Source organism: Pristis pectinata, chromosome 9 (genome assembly GCF_009764475.1).
Source record: "Pristis pectinata isolate sPriPec2 chromosome 9, sPriPec2.1.pri, whole genome shotgun sequence".
Taxonomy (NCBI): Eukaryota; Metazoa; Chordata; class Chondrichthyes; order Rhinopristiformes; family Pristidae; genus Pristis; species Pristis pectinata.
In genome coordinates, this window is record NC_067413.1 from 6753251 (window position 1) to 6768468 (window position 15218).

The following is a 15218-nucleotide window of genomic DNA, read 5'->3' on the forward strand; positions in this document are numbered from 1 at the left end:
GCCTGATTAACCAACATCAGCTGACAGGCCATAATCACCTGCTGTCTCTTGTGATTCTGTACTTGGGAAGAAGTTACACTCAAGGCAGTGCAGGGATCATTACAATGACTCCCTACACAGGAAATGCTAAGCAATACGGGGAAAGGAACACCATAAAGCTTCAAACACTTCAGAAGGTGAGAGGCATCTCTGGGGAACTGAATAAATTCAGCAAAAGTCACTGCCTCGTGACTGATTATCAGTAACAAGAAAAGCAAATAATTGAAAATTCAATATGTCAAAAAAAAAGGCAAATCCAGCATGTTATGTTTTTACTTCAGATTATTTTTGGAAATAGAAACTGAAAAGGCTGGAAACACTCAGCAAGCATTTGAGGAAAACAGTAACGTGATTAACGTTTCAGCTCGAAAATCCTTCCTAAGATCCAGTTGAAATATTAACTCTATTTCTCTTTCCACAAATGCTGTCTGACCTGCTGAGTATTTCTAGCATTTTCTGTTTTTATTTCAGATTTCCAACATGCAGTTATATCTGATTTTCAATAATCAAAGCCTCACTTCAGACAGCGCCCCAGAGCTCAGAGAGGGCTGCAATGCAATTTTGATTGGTAAATCAAACAGATGTTTACATTCTGTAAGCATGGGTCACAGTAGCATAATGTAAGGTAACTTGAGTGGGCAGCACGGTAGCGTAACGGTTAGCGTGACACTATTACAGTGCCAGCAATCGGGGTTCAATTCCCGTCGCTGTCTGTAAAGAGTTTGTACGTTCTCTGGTGTCTGTGTGGGTTTCCTCCGGGTGCTCCGGTTTCCTCCCACATTGCAAAGACGTACAGGTAGATTAATTTGGGTTCAAAATGGGCGGCGTGGACTCGTTGGGCCGGAAGGGCCTGTTACCACGCTGTAGATAAAATTTTTTAAAAAATTTAATTTAAATGCATGTTCCTAAAGGGATCATAAGAAAAGGGTGATGCATGCTTCCTGGAACAATACCCAGGACTGACTTAAACACACAAGTTTTTACTGCAGTGCCTGCCATAAGATGATCCACCCCCACCAACCCCTCTGACATAAGAACACCTGCATCCTGTATGATACCTCGCACACTTGCCTATGATTATAGATGAATAACAACTCTGACTGCAGAGATCAGCAAACTTCAGGATTTTCTCCTCATAGATGTTAATTCTATCAAAGGATGCTAACTATAAGGCTCACAAGACATTCATGGCATCCATGTCATTCACTGTACCCCTTCTCACTAAATAGCTCTCCTTTATACTTGGCATTCATTTTAATGCAGTGCCTAGGGATAGTAATATTGGTAAAAGCCCTAAATAAATATGCATTGTTGTAAAAATGGTAGTCCAGAATAGTCAACACTTCCTTAAAAAGAAATGTATTTTTCTCACTTTTCATGGTTCCATCCTCTTCATCACTGTTAATTACCATGGTCCCCAAGTCTGATTCCAACATGGTACTGTTGTGTTCAATCATGGTTTGGGCACCCTCACTCATGGTACTGGTTGCCCTCATTGTACTTGTGGCTGCATGGCTAGTCTTCACCATGGTGTAGGAATCCACCTCATCTTCATCCTGGCAGATGTATAAAACATGGAGAATTATTAAGTAAGGTTACCTGGAATTCCTGCAGATCTTTGGCAGACAGAAATGAGTAAACATTTATACCATTGTTCAGAAAATGGCATTGATCTGCTGATATACCAGAAATTCCAGCTGTAATTCAGGAATTTTTAGACAAATTCTACCCAGAAAATGTTATTCCTTTCTTGTGAAAAACTTTAAAAATGAATAACTACCTTGTAAAATTCAAAAACAAATGTTAAGTCACTTTGCATCTCAGAAACAGAACATTTGTATGCAGTGGAGATGCAAGAAAGACTGCAGATGCTGAAAATCTGGAGAAACACACACAAAATGTTGGAGGAACTCAGGAGGTCAGGCAGCAGCTATGGAGGGAAATGAACAGTCAACGTTTTGGGCCAAGACCCTTCATCAGAACTGGAAAGAAAGAGGGCAAAAGTCAGAATCAAAGGGTGGGGGGAAGGGGGAAGAGCACAAACTGGTGGGTGAAAGGTGAATGCAGGTGAAAGGGGGAAAATAGGTAGGTGGGGGGGGAGTGGGATTGATGTGAGATGTTGGGAGGTGATAGGTGGAAGAGGCAAAGGGATGAAGAGATGGAATCTGATTGGAGAGGACAGTGAACCATGGAATAAAGGGAAGGAGGTGGGGAACCAGATGGAGGAAGGTGTGGGTGATGGGTAGGTCGTGAGGGCAGGGGAGGGGGAAAAAGGGGTAATTGGCTTTACCCCTCTGGCCCTAAGGGAAAACAAATGGGGGTGGGGTGGGGGGGGGGGGGTTGTGGTGGAACAGAGGAGAGTGGTTATCGGAAGTTTGGAGTTCGGTTGCCGTCAGGTTGGAGGCTACCAAGATGGAATATGAGGTGTTGTTCCTCATATGTATACAGTGGCTTCCATTCATAGAAAAGAGGCAAAAAAAAACCCCACAATTCTATGAAACTATTCGCCAGGAATTTCAGTCAAAAATAGTTCATGACAAGAGGCAAATTTATTAACCGTACAGGAACTGTTGCTACCTGTAACTAAGTTCATCAACCTATCTTCAGAATTCACCAGAGGCTGAACATTTTGAAAGTCAAAATGTAGAATTTGGAAAGATGCTGAAATTACCAGATTTTTAAAAAATTACCAAGTTATGATTTTGGCCAATTTGAAATAATATCCTTTTTCTGTACATTATAATCAGAATTGGAGCTACCGATTGCATTCCTTAAATAGTGAAGAGCATATAGTAACAGATATATTAAGAGAAAACAAGTTATTCAATAAGAGGGAAAAAAAACCTACTGACATTTTACCCCTCTGGATTCATTTCTTTATATATTTTTACTGGCGTGTTACAAGAGTAGCATGCAGATAATGCTACTGTTGTCACACACCAAAGCTCCTAACTAAACTATAAACATAGGAACATGCACAAAAGAAGATCCAAGAAATTAAGAACAACAGGTGGAATAAAAAGGTGAGGGAAATCCAACAGGCATGATACACAGAGCTTCTTCAGTTCTACTAAATTCACTTATGGCCCAATCCCTTGTGGTCAAATTATGTTATTATCCCAAGATAATACAAACTCCTCAAAGACAGAGTGTCTGTCAAAGCCAAGTGATTCTAATCACTGAATCAACAGTAACACATAGCCCCACTGAATCCATCCCATAGCACCCAACAAAAAATGATCGATGCAACCACTTTCCCTCCCCGCCGCCACATCCCTTCCTCTCCTGCCCTCCACTCCCACTGCCCCATCTCTTGACAAGCTTTATCATGCAATGAAATTGATGAAAAACAACAAGGTTCTCAACTCAGGTGGCATTCTTGCAGAATTCTTCAAAATTGTAGGCGTTGCTATCTCCTTGTAGACCAGACCTGGAGTCAGGAAACTTGCTGCTATGAGGAATTATGAAATAGTTGGTATCTTCAAGAAGGGGGATAAGTCTGACTGCAGGAAATGCTATTTATCCCACTCCACTGCTGGGAAATTCCTTGCCAGAATTCTTTTAGACTTACTTCTCCTCCTTTATGAAGCTATCCTATAGGGATCATAGAATGGCTTCACATCAGCATGAGGAACTACTGATGTGACCTATGTGGTCGACAAATCTTACAAAAAAAACATTTACAGCATCTCCAGGAACTGGCTTTTGCTGTTCTTCTTAAGGCTTTTGATTCAGTTAACCAGGTAGCCCAATGACTAAACACTTCTGTTTGGCTACTGTGGCAGTCATGTAAGTCAGGCAGCGAGAAAAGAGAAAGTAAAGGGAAAAAGAACAGTAAAAAAAAACCTAGCCAAGTCTTTCCTTGATCAACGAGTGTGACATGTGTCCATGGATTTGCACCTCAAAGATAGGGCTCATTAATCGCCATGGGACCCACAAGCTATCCCGAATCTGAATAAGGACAATGTGGAAGAGACCAGCTTTGTTCTCCTTCACAAGAGGTTACAGCAAAACCTCACATTCAATTAGTGTCAAATCAGGCATTTTGTAGAGTGGCTTTACTACTTTAACAATTAACTTATTATATGAATTGGAGGTATTTTGACATTACATGGCATGAAAATTCAAGTATTACTTTTAATTATGAAATAACTCTAAATAAACGAAACATCAAAGGTATCTTGTATTTCTTCAGCTACTATTGGAGTAACCTTCAGATAGAATGGGACAGTATCAACAAAATGTTAAAATTATTGAGAATTTTAAGTTCTTAAACATCTTAGGTATACCTAAACAGATGCTTGAGATTGTCTTAAGAATGTTAAACAGCATTCAAGGAATAAAACATGTTGATCCAGGAAATTGTTGGCAAGGTTTAAGGTAAGTGATAAAACAATATTATTAAAAGTTCTTGCTCAGATAGTGCTTAGATTAAAATGACAAGTGTTTTAACCTTGTACCTGATAACTACAGACAATTCAAAAATTTACCAGAAAAGAGCTACTGGAAGAAGATATGAACTATTAATTGGATGGGACAGCTGGCTGATAAATCAGCAAATCAACAACGAGAAAGAATTAAGGAGATAAGCAAACTGAGACCATGAGTAAAAGATTGCGTAAAATCCCACATTCCTCAAATGAAAAATAAAGTGTAATGAGGAGAATAATAATATATAAGGGACCAGGAGAAGTACAGAAAGCATTGAAAAGAAACAAATAGGGGAATCAGAGGGAACATAAGAGCACAAAGCAAAATGAGGCATTCAGTATTAATCCCTGTGAAAGGCAAAAGGACAGAGATAAGACAGGACAGGGATAAAGTAAGTAATCATACTAGAGTGAAAAAATTGAGAGAAACTTAACAGACCTTGTGGCCGATGAACTTTTAGCAAAAGATGAAGCTGGGATAAAAATGGATACAGCTTGGTCAAATGTAAAACTTATTCAGAAGGAGAAGAAAAACACTGATAAAGGATCTATTCTTTAACTGAATGGGAACAGAAAGACCTATTCTGGCTGGAGTACAACCGGGGAGAAACCTTAAAATTAGTGATGAGAGTCAAGACACAAAACAAAAATCACTGTGTCTCAGCTATGGGTCATCAAGCCACAAGCAGCAGTTTCAGAGAGAAATTTTGAATCAAATAACAGAATTGAGAGTTGCTACTAATCATTGGAGGTATTCTCGGACATTTAATCACAGGATGCTCTGAACAAATGATCGTATTTTTCCTTTGCAACACTCAATTCTTCACCACAACTTCCATTTTTTCCTCGGGAAGCAAGTGTTGAGAATGGAGAAGAGGACCAAAGCAACCAGGGGTAGTGGAGGTGCAGAAGCTGCTTGGAGTAGAAATCTATTATGGCTACATTTTATTCCTAAAGTCTAACAGCCTTTTTACATGCCAAATTCTGAAGAACGCCAGATTTTCCACAGTTGTCTCCTATTCCACAGTATCCATCCACAACACCTCTGAATCCAGATTTTATTTATCTCTTCTTTTCACTTGGCAGCACTTGAATCACTGAGTCACTCCTACTCTTCAGACAATCACAGGCCTATTTAGTTGATTATCTACGCCTCTGAATTGCTGAAAGCTGTTCATCGCATCATTTTCACTTCATTGATCTGAAATGTCTCTTTCCACAGCTAGTGGCTGACCTGCTGTGCTTACAGCATTTTGTGTTTGATTTTCAAATTTCCAGCATCTGCATATTTTGCTTTAAGTACCCAAAGTGCAGCCCTCATTGAAGCCGTTTACATTCTCTGTATGAGCACAGCTCTACACTCGTTTCAATTACCGCCCTCCTGCTGTCCTGTGCGACATTTTATGTTGTCAGGGATTGCTGCAGATTGAATTTTTAGAGAAAGCATCAACTTGCTCAATGGTAGGAGTGATAAGGGCACCGATTTATTCACAGTTATACAGTCACAGAGTTATAGAGTCATACAGCAGGGAAACTGGCCCTTCGGCCCAACTTGTCCATGCCGACCAACATTCCCATCTAAACTTACTCGCGTTTGACTCATATCCCTCTAAACCTCTCCTATCCATGTATGTGTTAAAGTACCTTTTAAGTGTTGTTAATATTCCTGCCTCAACCACTTCCTCTGGCAGCTTGTTCCATATACTGGGTGAAAAAGTGGCCCCTCAGGTTCTGATTAAATCCCTCCCTTCTTACCTTAAACTTATGTCCTCTAGCTCTTGATTCCCCAACCCTGGGAAAAAGACCCTATCTATGACCCTCATGATTTTATACACCTCTTTCAGATCAGTCCTCATTCTCCTGCGCTCCAATAAAAACAGTCCTAACTTGCTCAACCTCTTTCCATAACTCAGTCCCTCGAGTCCCGGAAACATCCTCATAAATCTCCTTTGCTCTCTTTCCAGCTTAACGGCATCTTTCCTATAGCAGGGTGACCAAAACTGAACACAATATTCCAAATGCGGCCTCACTGACGTCTTGTACAACTGTAACATAACATCCCAATTTCTATACTCAATGCTCTGACTGATGAAGGCCAGAATGCCAAAATCCTTCTTCACCATTCTGTCTGCCTCCGACACCACTTTCAGGAATCATGTCTTTGTACTCCTAGGTTTCTCTGTTCTACAACACTCCCCAGGGTCCTACCATTCACTGTGAAAGTCCTACCCTCATTTGTCTTTCCAAAATGCAACACGTCCCACTTACACGAATTAAACTCCATTTGCCATTCCTCAGCCCACTTACCCAGCTGATCACGATCCCTCTGTAAATCCTGATAATCCTCTACACTGTCAATGACACCACCTATTTTAGTGTCATCTGCAAACTTACTGCCTTGAACATTCCCATCCAAATCATTGATATAGATGACAAATAGCAATGGGCCCAGCACCAACCCCTGGGGAACACCACTAGTTACGGGCCTCCAGTCCAAAAAACAACCTTCCACCATCACCCTCTGCTTCCTATCACCAAGCCAACTGTGTATCCAAATAGCCAGCTCTCCCTGGATCCCATGCGATCTAACCTTCCATATCAGCCTACTATATGGAATCTTATCAAAGGCCTTACTGAAGTCCATATAGACCACATCCACTGCCCTGCCCTCATCGACCTCCTTCAAAAATACTCAGTCAAATTCATGAGACGTGATTGCCCACGGACAAAGCTGTGCTGACTCATCTTTCAACCCATTTTTCCAAATGCTTGTATATCTTATCCCTCAGAATCCCCTCCAGTAACACCTACCACAGATGTTAAGCTTACTGGTTTATAGTTCCCAGGTTTTTCTTTGCAGCCCTTCTTAAATAAAGGCACAACATTAGCAATCCTCCAGTCATCCAGCACTTCAATCATTGCTAACGATGATGCATCTCTCTCAGCCAGGGCTCCTGCAATTTCTTCTCTAGCTTACCAGTGTTCTTGGATATACCTGATCAGGCCCTGGAGATTTATCTACCTTTGTATGTTTTAAGATATCCAGTACCACCTCAGCTGTATGGGGGACTATCCCTAAGACATCCCCATTAAGAACTCAAGTTCTTAAGTCTTCATGTCCTTTTCTACAGTAAAACCAGAGAAGTAACATTCATTGAGGACCTTGCCCATCTCCTGTGGCTCCACACAAATATATCCACTTTGGTCTTTAAGAGGCTCAATTTTCTCTCTTTAATTACTCTTTCTCCCTCAACATGCATATAGAATCTCTTTAGATTCTCCTTAATCTTCTCTGCCAAAGCTACCTCATGCTCCCTTTTTGCCCTTCTGATTTCCTTCTTGAGTACATTCCGGCATCCCCTATACTCCTCCAGGGATTCACTTGATCCCAGCCACCTGTACCTGACCCATGCCTCCTTCTTTTTCCTTACCTGAGCCTCAATATCCTTCGTCATCCAGGGTTCCCTACTCCAGCCTTGGCCTTCACTCTAACAAGAACATGCAGACCTTGAACTCTCGATAGCTCACTTTTAAAAGCCTCCCACTTGCCAGATGTCCCTTTGTCTGCAAATAACCTACTTTGCAAGTTCCTGTCTAATACCGTCAAAGCTTGCCCTGCCCCAATTCAGAACTTGAACCTGTGGACCAGATCGGTCCCTTTCCATAACTAATTTAAGACAGTTGATCCAATTGCTTCTGGGCTTTTGGACAAACAGCAAAGTCAACTTTCTAACAGTGAGCAAACCTATCCTTCTGAAAACTGCTGCTTAACCTCTTTGATTTGCTGAATCCATTTCTTCCATCTATGAAGATTTCTCCATGTTCTGAAACTCCAAGCTGTTAGCAGCACGGAGGTTTTCACCCTTAGGCCTTTAAAATCATCATGAGACATGTCAGAAAATATACTGGATTTGTTACCTCACAGGAATTGAACCAGATTTAGTGTGGTATCCTTTGAATTAATATGACAAATTGTCCCTCCTAATTAAAACATTTCAGTAGGGTGAAGTGAACTCAGGAAGATGCAGTGGAGAGGAAGAATCTATTCTGACAGGAGTTTGCCTGCTCCACTTCTCTAACATTGACATAAGAGTCATAGAAGCTGTGTAAAAATGATGTTTACATTCATTCATGCCACAACATGACGTCCCAGCTCTTGTACTCAATACCCATCCGATGAAGGCAAGTACACCATATGCATTCTTCACCACCCTGTGTCGCAACTTTCCGGGAACTATTGCTTGTGTTCCAAAGTCTCTCTGTTTTACAATACTCCCCAGGACCCTGTCATTCATTGTGCATGTCCTGCCCTGTTTTAACTTCCCAAAAAGAATCAGTTTGCACTTGTCTGAGTTGATTCCATCGACTATTCCTTAGCCCACGTTCCCAGTTAATCTACATCCCGTTGTAACCTTCTTCGCTTTCCCTCACACCACAAAGTTTGATGCCACCTGCAAATTATCATGCTACCTACATTTTAATCCAAGTTATTAATATATATGACAAACAACAGTGGATCCAGCACCAATCCCTGCAACACACCACTGGTCACAAGCTTCTAATCTGAAAAACAACCCTCTAATACCACCCTCTGCCTCCTTCCACCAAGCCAATTCTGTATCCAATTGGCTAGCTCACCCTGGATCCCATGTGATCTAGCCTTCTGGACCCGCCTATAGGTGGGAGTGTGAAACAGGCTGGATCTAATTGAGGGATTCTGGAGGTTTATATATATAAAATAATAGATGACCATGAGTGAGTTACAGGCAGACCTAATAGAGAGACTCTGGTGGAGTTATAAATTGAATAACAAATAACAAGGAGTGAGTTACAGGTTGGATTCCAATCAAGGGTTACGAGATATAGTCAGGGAATAAACTTCACGCCAGAATTTAATCAGGGAGTCTGGGGAGGGGTAGAGGTAGGGAGGATTTATATAAAATTTATCAGATAACTGGGAGTGAGCTATTATTTACCCTCAAGATCTCTGAAACTGGGCCAGCAAGTTTAAGTGCAAGTTGTAAATCTAAACGACCACTGTTATTTGTTGTGAGTTATATCATTGAGCTATCTTACCTACATTTGATATGTGATTAAAAGCATACGTCTGCATTCAAACTGAAAACTGGAAGGTGATAAGCATCTGCAGCTGCTTGTGTCTCCAAACGCAATTGTTGGCCACTTAAGAGATCGCCTTGTCAGTTTCCAAAACCAATCTCTCAAGTAGCCCCTCACCATGAACCACCAGCTGTGGTACTCATCATCACTGTTGAGAGAAAAACATCCTGTAGGAACGCACCTCCACTTATAATATGGGATTCAATAGGTAGTAGGGTTTTGTGCAATGGAAAATCGCAATACACACAGTTTTCTAGGAACACAACCCCTCTGTAATGAGGGATAGCCTATATACAGAAGGGCAGAAAAGAATAAAAAGTGCAAAGTAACCACCTCTCAGCTTTAAAACGGAAAATCCTGGGCAAATCTGGGAGTCAGGTAAAAATAGCATATACCTGAAACAATGTTGTTTTAAGGAAAAGCTTCTTATTGTGAAGCATTCTGCCTGAAGAGGACAAGCCACAGAAAATATGCAGTCCTAAATATGCAAAATAATCAATGATTCAAGCTGTACAATTTTAGAGGTTACATCTGTCATACAAGTTAACATTTAATCAGACAATGTACAGAGCTTGGAATTCAAAATGTTATTTGATCTGCCAAATCAATTGTGAGTTTTGTTGGGGGTGGGAGGGAGATTTGCTGTCCCAATAAAATCTTAAGCCCTTACATTCTATTTTACTTATCTTCATACAAGACTAACATGTGCTTTCATTTTGCAAGATTTAAAATTGGATGGACCATTAAAATAGTTCTTGTTTCAAATTATCTTTATTGCTTGTATATATTGTCTAAATACTTCTATTGTTGGACTGAATTTAACAAAAATATTATCTTTCATTTATCACAGATGACTCAACAAATTCAGCAAAGCTTACAGTCCTGTGATAACTTCTTCAAAAATATTGTTCATAACGTTGAGAAATTACTGAACAGACATTAAAATATACATTTTAGAATTGATTTGCACATTTAAAAAGTCTTTGAAAGCCTATCAAAAGGAATTATAATCACTGAATGCGTGTTGAAATCTTGTAAAGAAAAGATTTGGAGTGAACAACCTAACTGCCCAAGTCATCAATGTCAAGCCAATGTGTTATTTCTGGCTTTTTTTTAAATAGTCAACGAGTCAGTTCATTTCAAACAATCTTATCTTACACAAAACCTTAAAGTGTAGCTGTTTTACAAAGTGAGTGTATTTTAATTTCTCCATTTGACTGCAATTATGTGTTTAAATTACAACACAGGGCAGAGATGGAAGCTGTGGGATTGTGATCCTCAACTGAAACTAAGAAAGCAAAACACAATTCTTTGATCCATCAACTATGTAACAGTTGTCATATTGGCAGGGACGAAAACTCTGAAAATATTCACAGGCACTAACTCAGACCCTGTGGTCGCCAAGAAAAAGAATCACCTTGGTGCCTTCCAGCTTTCCTGTTTTCCTTAAGTGTTCCTTTACACAGGAACACAGGAAAATAGGAGCAGGAGTAGGCCGCTCAGCCCCTCAAGTCTGCCCCACCATTCGATATGATCATGGCTGATTTAAACTGGCCTCAACTCTTCTGTGCCAGTTCCCCATCAATCTCAATTCCTCCATCATTTAAATATGTATCTATCTCCACCTTAAATATATCAAGTCAAGTTTATCGTCATGTGCACAAGCACAGTGATTGCAGATACAATGCAAAGCTTGCTTGCAGCAGCATCACATGCACATAGGTACAGACAACACACAGATTATAAATTATACATAAATTATACAACAGTGAAGAGAGAGAGAGAGAGAAAAACTGCAAAAATAAAACAGTTAAAAAAAGATGACTGATCCAGCCTCCATCACCCTCAGGGACAGAGAACTCCATAAATTCACCACTCTCTGAGAGAAGAAATTGCTATGCACCTCAGTTTTAAATGATGGGCCTCTTATTTTGTAGCTATGTACCCTTGTTCATGATTCTCCCACTTGTGAAGACATCTCAATATCCACTCTGTCAAGCCCCCTTAAAATCTTGAATGCTTGAATAAGGTCACCCCTCATTCTTCTGAACTCCAAGGAATACAGATTTAAACTGTCCAGCCTCTTTTGATAAAACAATCCTCTCATCCCAGGAATTAGCCTGGTGTATCTCCTTTGGACAGCCTCAAATGCTACTAACATCCTTTTTTTGGGTAAGGGGACCAAAACTCCAAGTGTGGCCTCACCAACACCCTGTACAACTATAACAAAACCTCCCTATTTTTAAACACCAACCCCTTTGTAATAAAAGCCAACATGCCATTTGTCTTCTTATCTACTTGTTGTAAGTGCTTGCTAGTGTTTTGTGATTAGAACACCTAAATAAGTCTTGATTCCGCTTACCAAAGTGCATGAACTCATACTTCCCCATGTTAAACTTGATTTGCCAGGTTTCACCCAATCACTCAATCTATCTCCCGTTGAAGAACCACAATGTCCTCATCACAACATTCTCTCCTACCTATTTTCGCATCATGGACAAACTTGGAAACCTTGCATTTTGTTCCCTCCTCCTGGTCAATAATATAAATAGTAAACAATTGAGAGTCAAGAACTGATTCCAAGTTACACTAGTCACATCTCTCCAGCCTAAGAAGGACCCAATTATTCCAACTCTCTATTTTGTATTTGATGGCCATTTTTCAATCCGTGGTAACACACTGTCCCCAATACCTTGGGCTCTTAACTTATGCACCAGCCTCTATGTGGCACCTTGTCAAATGCCGTTTGGAAATCTAAATGTACTACATCAACTCCTATTGTTACATGTTGGAACCAATGCAAATTTCTCTGTAAATCCAGGTTTTAGGCTGTGCTTTATATTCCACTGCTAGATGTAAGCTGCCTGTGAAAACGCTTGGTTTGTTGAATTGAACTGAATTGGTTTATTATTGTCCAATGTACTGAGGCACAGTGAAAAACTTGTTTTGCATGCCATCCATACAGAGTATTTCATTACAACAGTGCATCGAGGTAGTACAAGGGAAAACAATAACAGAGTGCAGAATCAAGTGTTATGGTTACAGAGAAAGTGCAGTGCAGACAGACAATAAGGTCATTTTATCATAAGTCCATCTTATCATACCAGGGGACTTGTTCAATAGTCTTATAACAGTGGAATAGAAGCTGTCCTTGAGCCTGGTGGTACATGCTCTGAGAACATAAGAATTCTCTAAGAACCAATAACTGCACCGTGTGTGGAGTCCTGCTGCGTTGGGAGATGTGAATACAGTAAAATAACCCTCATTTTGCTTATATGCACATTTGCACCCACTAATATCAACTCTGGAAGGCAACAATACCACACACCAGTCTTGTCAGCACTGTAAATAGTTCAGGAGAAAGGTCATGTTTATCTACCAGTTTCTGAAAGAATATTGTGTATTTTTCAGCCCTCTTTTGACCAGTTAATTTTTTGCTGCTCTGAAGTACCAAACCTGAAGATACCATGTCGAAGCTCAACAACTGTCTGAAAATTTGCAAGGTTCCATAATCTCTATCTTCTTATGAAAGTCCTCAGACTTTTCAGTCAGATCCAGAAAACAGTGCACCTTCTGAGTGGTTCAAAGCAAACTACATGAAAAAAACCTCGTCCAGCTGGGCTAGTTTTGTTTTTTGAAGAGTATGATATGTTTCGATAGCTGTACTCATCTCTAATAAAGCCAAGAAATTCAGTAACTGAGCCTTTTAAGTTTTTATATCATAGATTGTCGATGAGCCAGGTTCAAATGCCTTCATCAAGTTATTTTTACTTTCATCCTTCTCCAGTCACTGTTTTTTTTTGTCCACATTTTTGTCTTGCTGTTTCTGTCCACGTACTGATGGTCTGGCCATGATGTTGGATGTGCGATGCATGCCAGATAGAAGTGAAAAGGGATGCTTGCTGGATAGAAGCAGAAATGTTTCCAGATAGTGAAGAATGAATTTGAATTGTCTTATGGTAAAAAAATGCCAGTTGATAGAATTCTGCAGTTAGTCGGAGGCCAGATAGTAAAGCTTTTACTGTAACTCACTGCATTAAAAGAAATCCATATCCATGCCAGTATCTAAAATCTGTGCCATCTAGTACACTAACACCATTGGAAGGGATTGTTTCCTACCTAACTTGTTAGAATTAGTTTATTATTGCCGCATGTACCGAGATATAGTGTAGACTCCTTCGAGGTGTTTAACATCTTTGTTAAATCTCGCCTTAACCATTTTTGCACTAGAATTGAACAATCCCAGTTTCTCTGGTCTCTGCTAATAACTGCAGTTCCACATTTCTCTGATTCACTTTTTGAAATATGTCGCTGCTTCAAAGGCCAGTATTTATTTCTCTAATGCTAAACCCCTTTGAGAAGGTGGTGGTGACCTGCCTTCACATACCAACGCAATCCTGGTGAAGGTACTCCCACACTACTATCGGGTAGGGAGGTGCAAGGTTTAGACCCAGTGTCAACAAAGGAACAGCAATTTATGTCCAAGTCAGGCAGGAATATTCCCATGTGCACACAGCCCTTGTTCTTCCTGGCAGTTTGGAGATGGTGGCAGAGTAATCTGGGTGAGTAAATGCAATGTAGATAGTACACACTGCAGACACAAGAGACTGCAGATGCTGGGATCTGGAGCAACACACAATCTGCTGGAGGAACTTAACGGGTCGAGCAGCATCTGTGGAGGGGAAAGGAAATGTTGATGTTTTGGGTCGTAACCCTGCATCAGGACCAGCCCCTGTTCCGTGTTTTGGCAGGTAGCCGGGATCCTACAGCCCCTCTCATCACCTCCTGTTGGATGTGATGGAAACTGTTGTTTCCCATTCTCTTTGTCTCCCCTTCTCTTTCTCTGCCTACAAAGCCGTGTGCTCATCAAAAGAGGGTAATCTCTGGGCTGCAGAGAACCATTCAGCCATATGAAGCGAAGCTGTCAACATGGAGCCACTATTGCCAGTCCCCATGGATGGTTCACACTCACCATTCCAGCCAGGGTGCAACGCTGAGCCCACGTCCTAGTGTTGAGCACCCACACCGCTCTCCCCGCCTTGTCCAACATCAGCCCTCTCAGGCAGCCTCTCCATACCCAAGCTACAGGGCAACGTACTGCTGGATTCATGCCAGGTTCCCTGTACAGCAACGGGAATGCTGGGGTTTGTGCCAGGTTCCCGCCACCCACCATTATGGCACAGTAGCGGAAGGGTAGGAACGCTGTATATAAAACTATGACTCTTTTTAGTGCTAATTCCATTAGCAATCTCATTCCAGGAACTGATCCCTATTGCTAACTAAGGTACCAGTGTAATAAACCTCCAATGCACTGCCTCTCAGGCAAATAGATTCATTCCAAGATAAAGAAAACAATGTACACAATTTTCCAGGTGCAGGATCACCAAAACTCAACATAGTTGTAGCAATACTTCCTTATTGTTGCATTCCAACTTCACAGGAATAATAGCAAGCATGTTGTTTACCTTCCAGATGTTTTACATCTGTATCCTAAATTTGAGATTCATGTAAAAGGGCACCCAAATCTCTCTAAACACAATCATTGTAAGATATTTATTTATTAGTACACATGTACATCGAAACACACAGTGAAATGCATCTTTTTGCGTTACTAAGAATGTGCTGGGGGGC

The 15218-nt window shown here is 40.7% G+C and overlaps 1 protein-coding gene across 2 annotated transcripts in view; it reads right to left on the reverse strand.

Annotated features, from left to right (window-relative positions):
• Positions 1 to 15218, reverse strand: part of stk3 (serine/threonine kinase 3 (STE20 homolog, yeast)) — a 305893-nt gene that overhangs the window by 71790 nt on the left and 218885 nt on the right. For both annotated transcript variants that reach the window (XM_052023496.1, XM_052023497.1), the window contains one exon: positions 1412 to 1595. In XM_052023496.1, coding sequence (XP_051879456.1) covers positions 1412 to 1595 — 184 coding nt within the window. The remainder of the gene's footprint in view (positions 1 to 1411; positions 1596 to 15218) is intronic.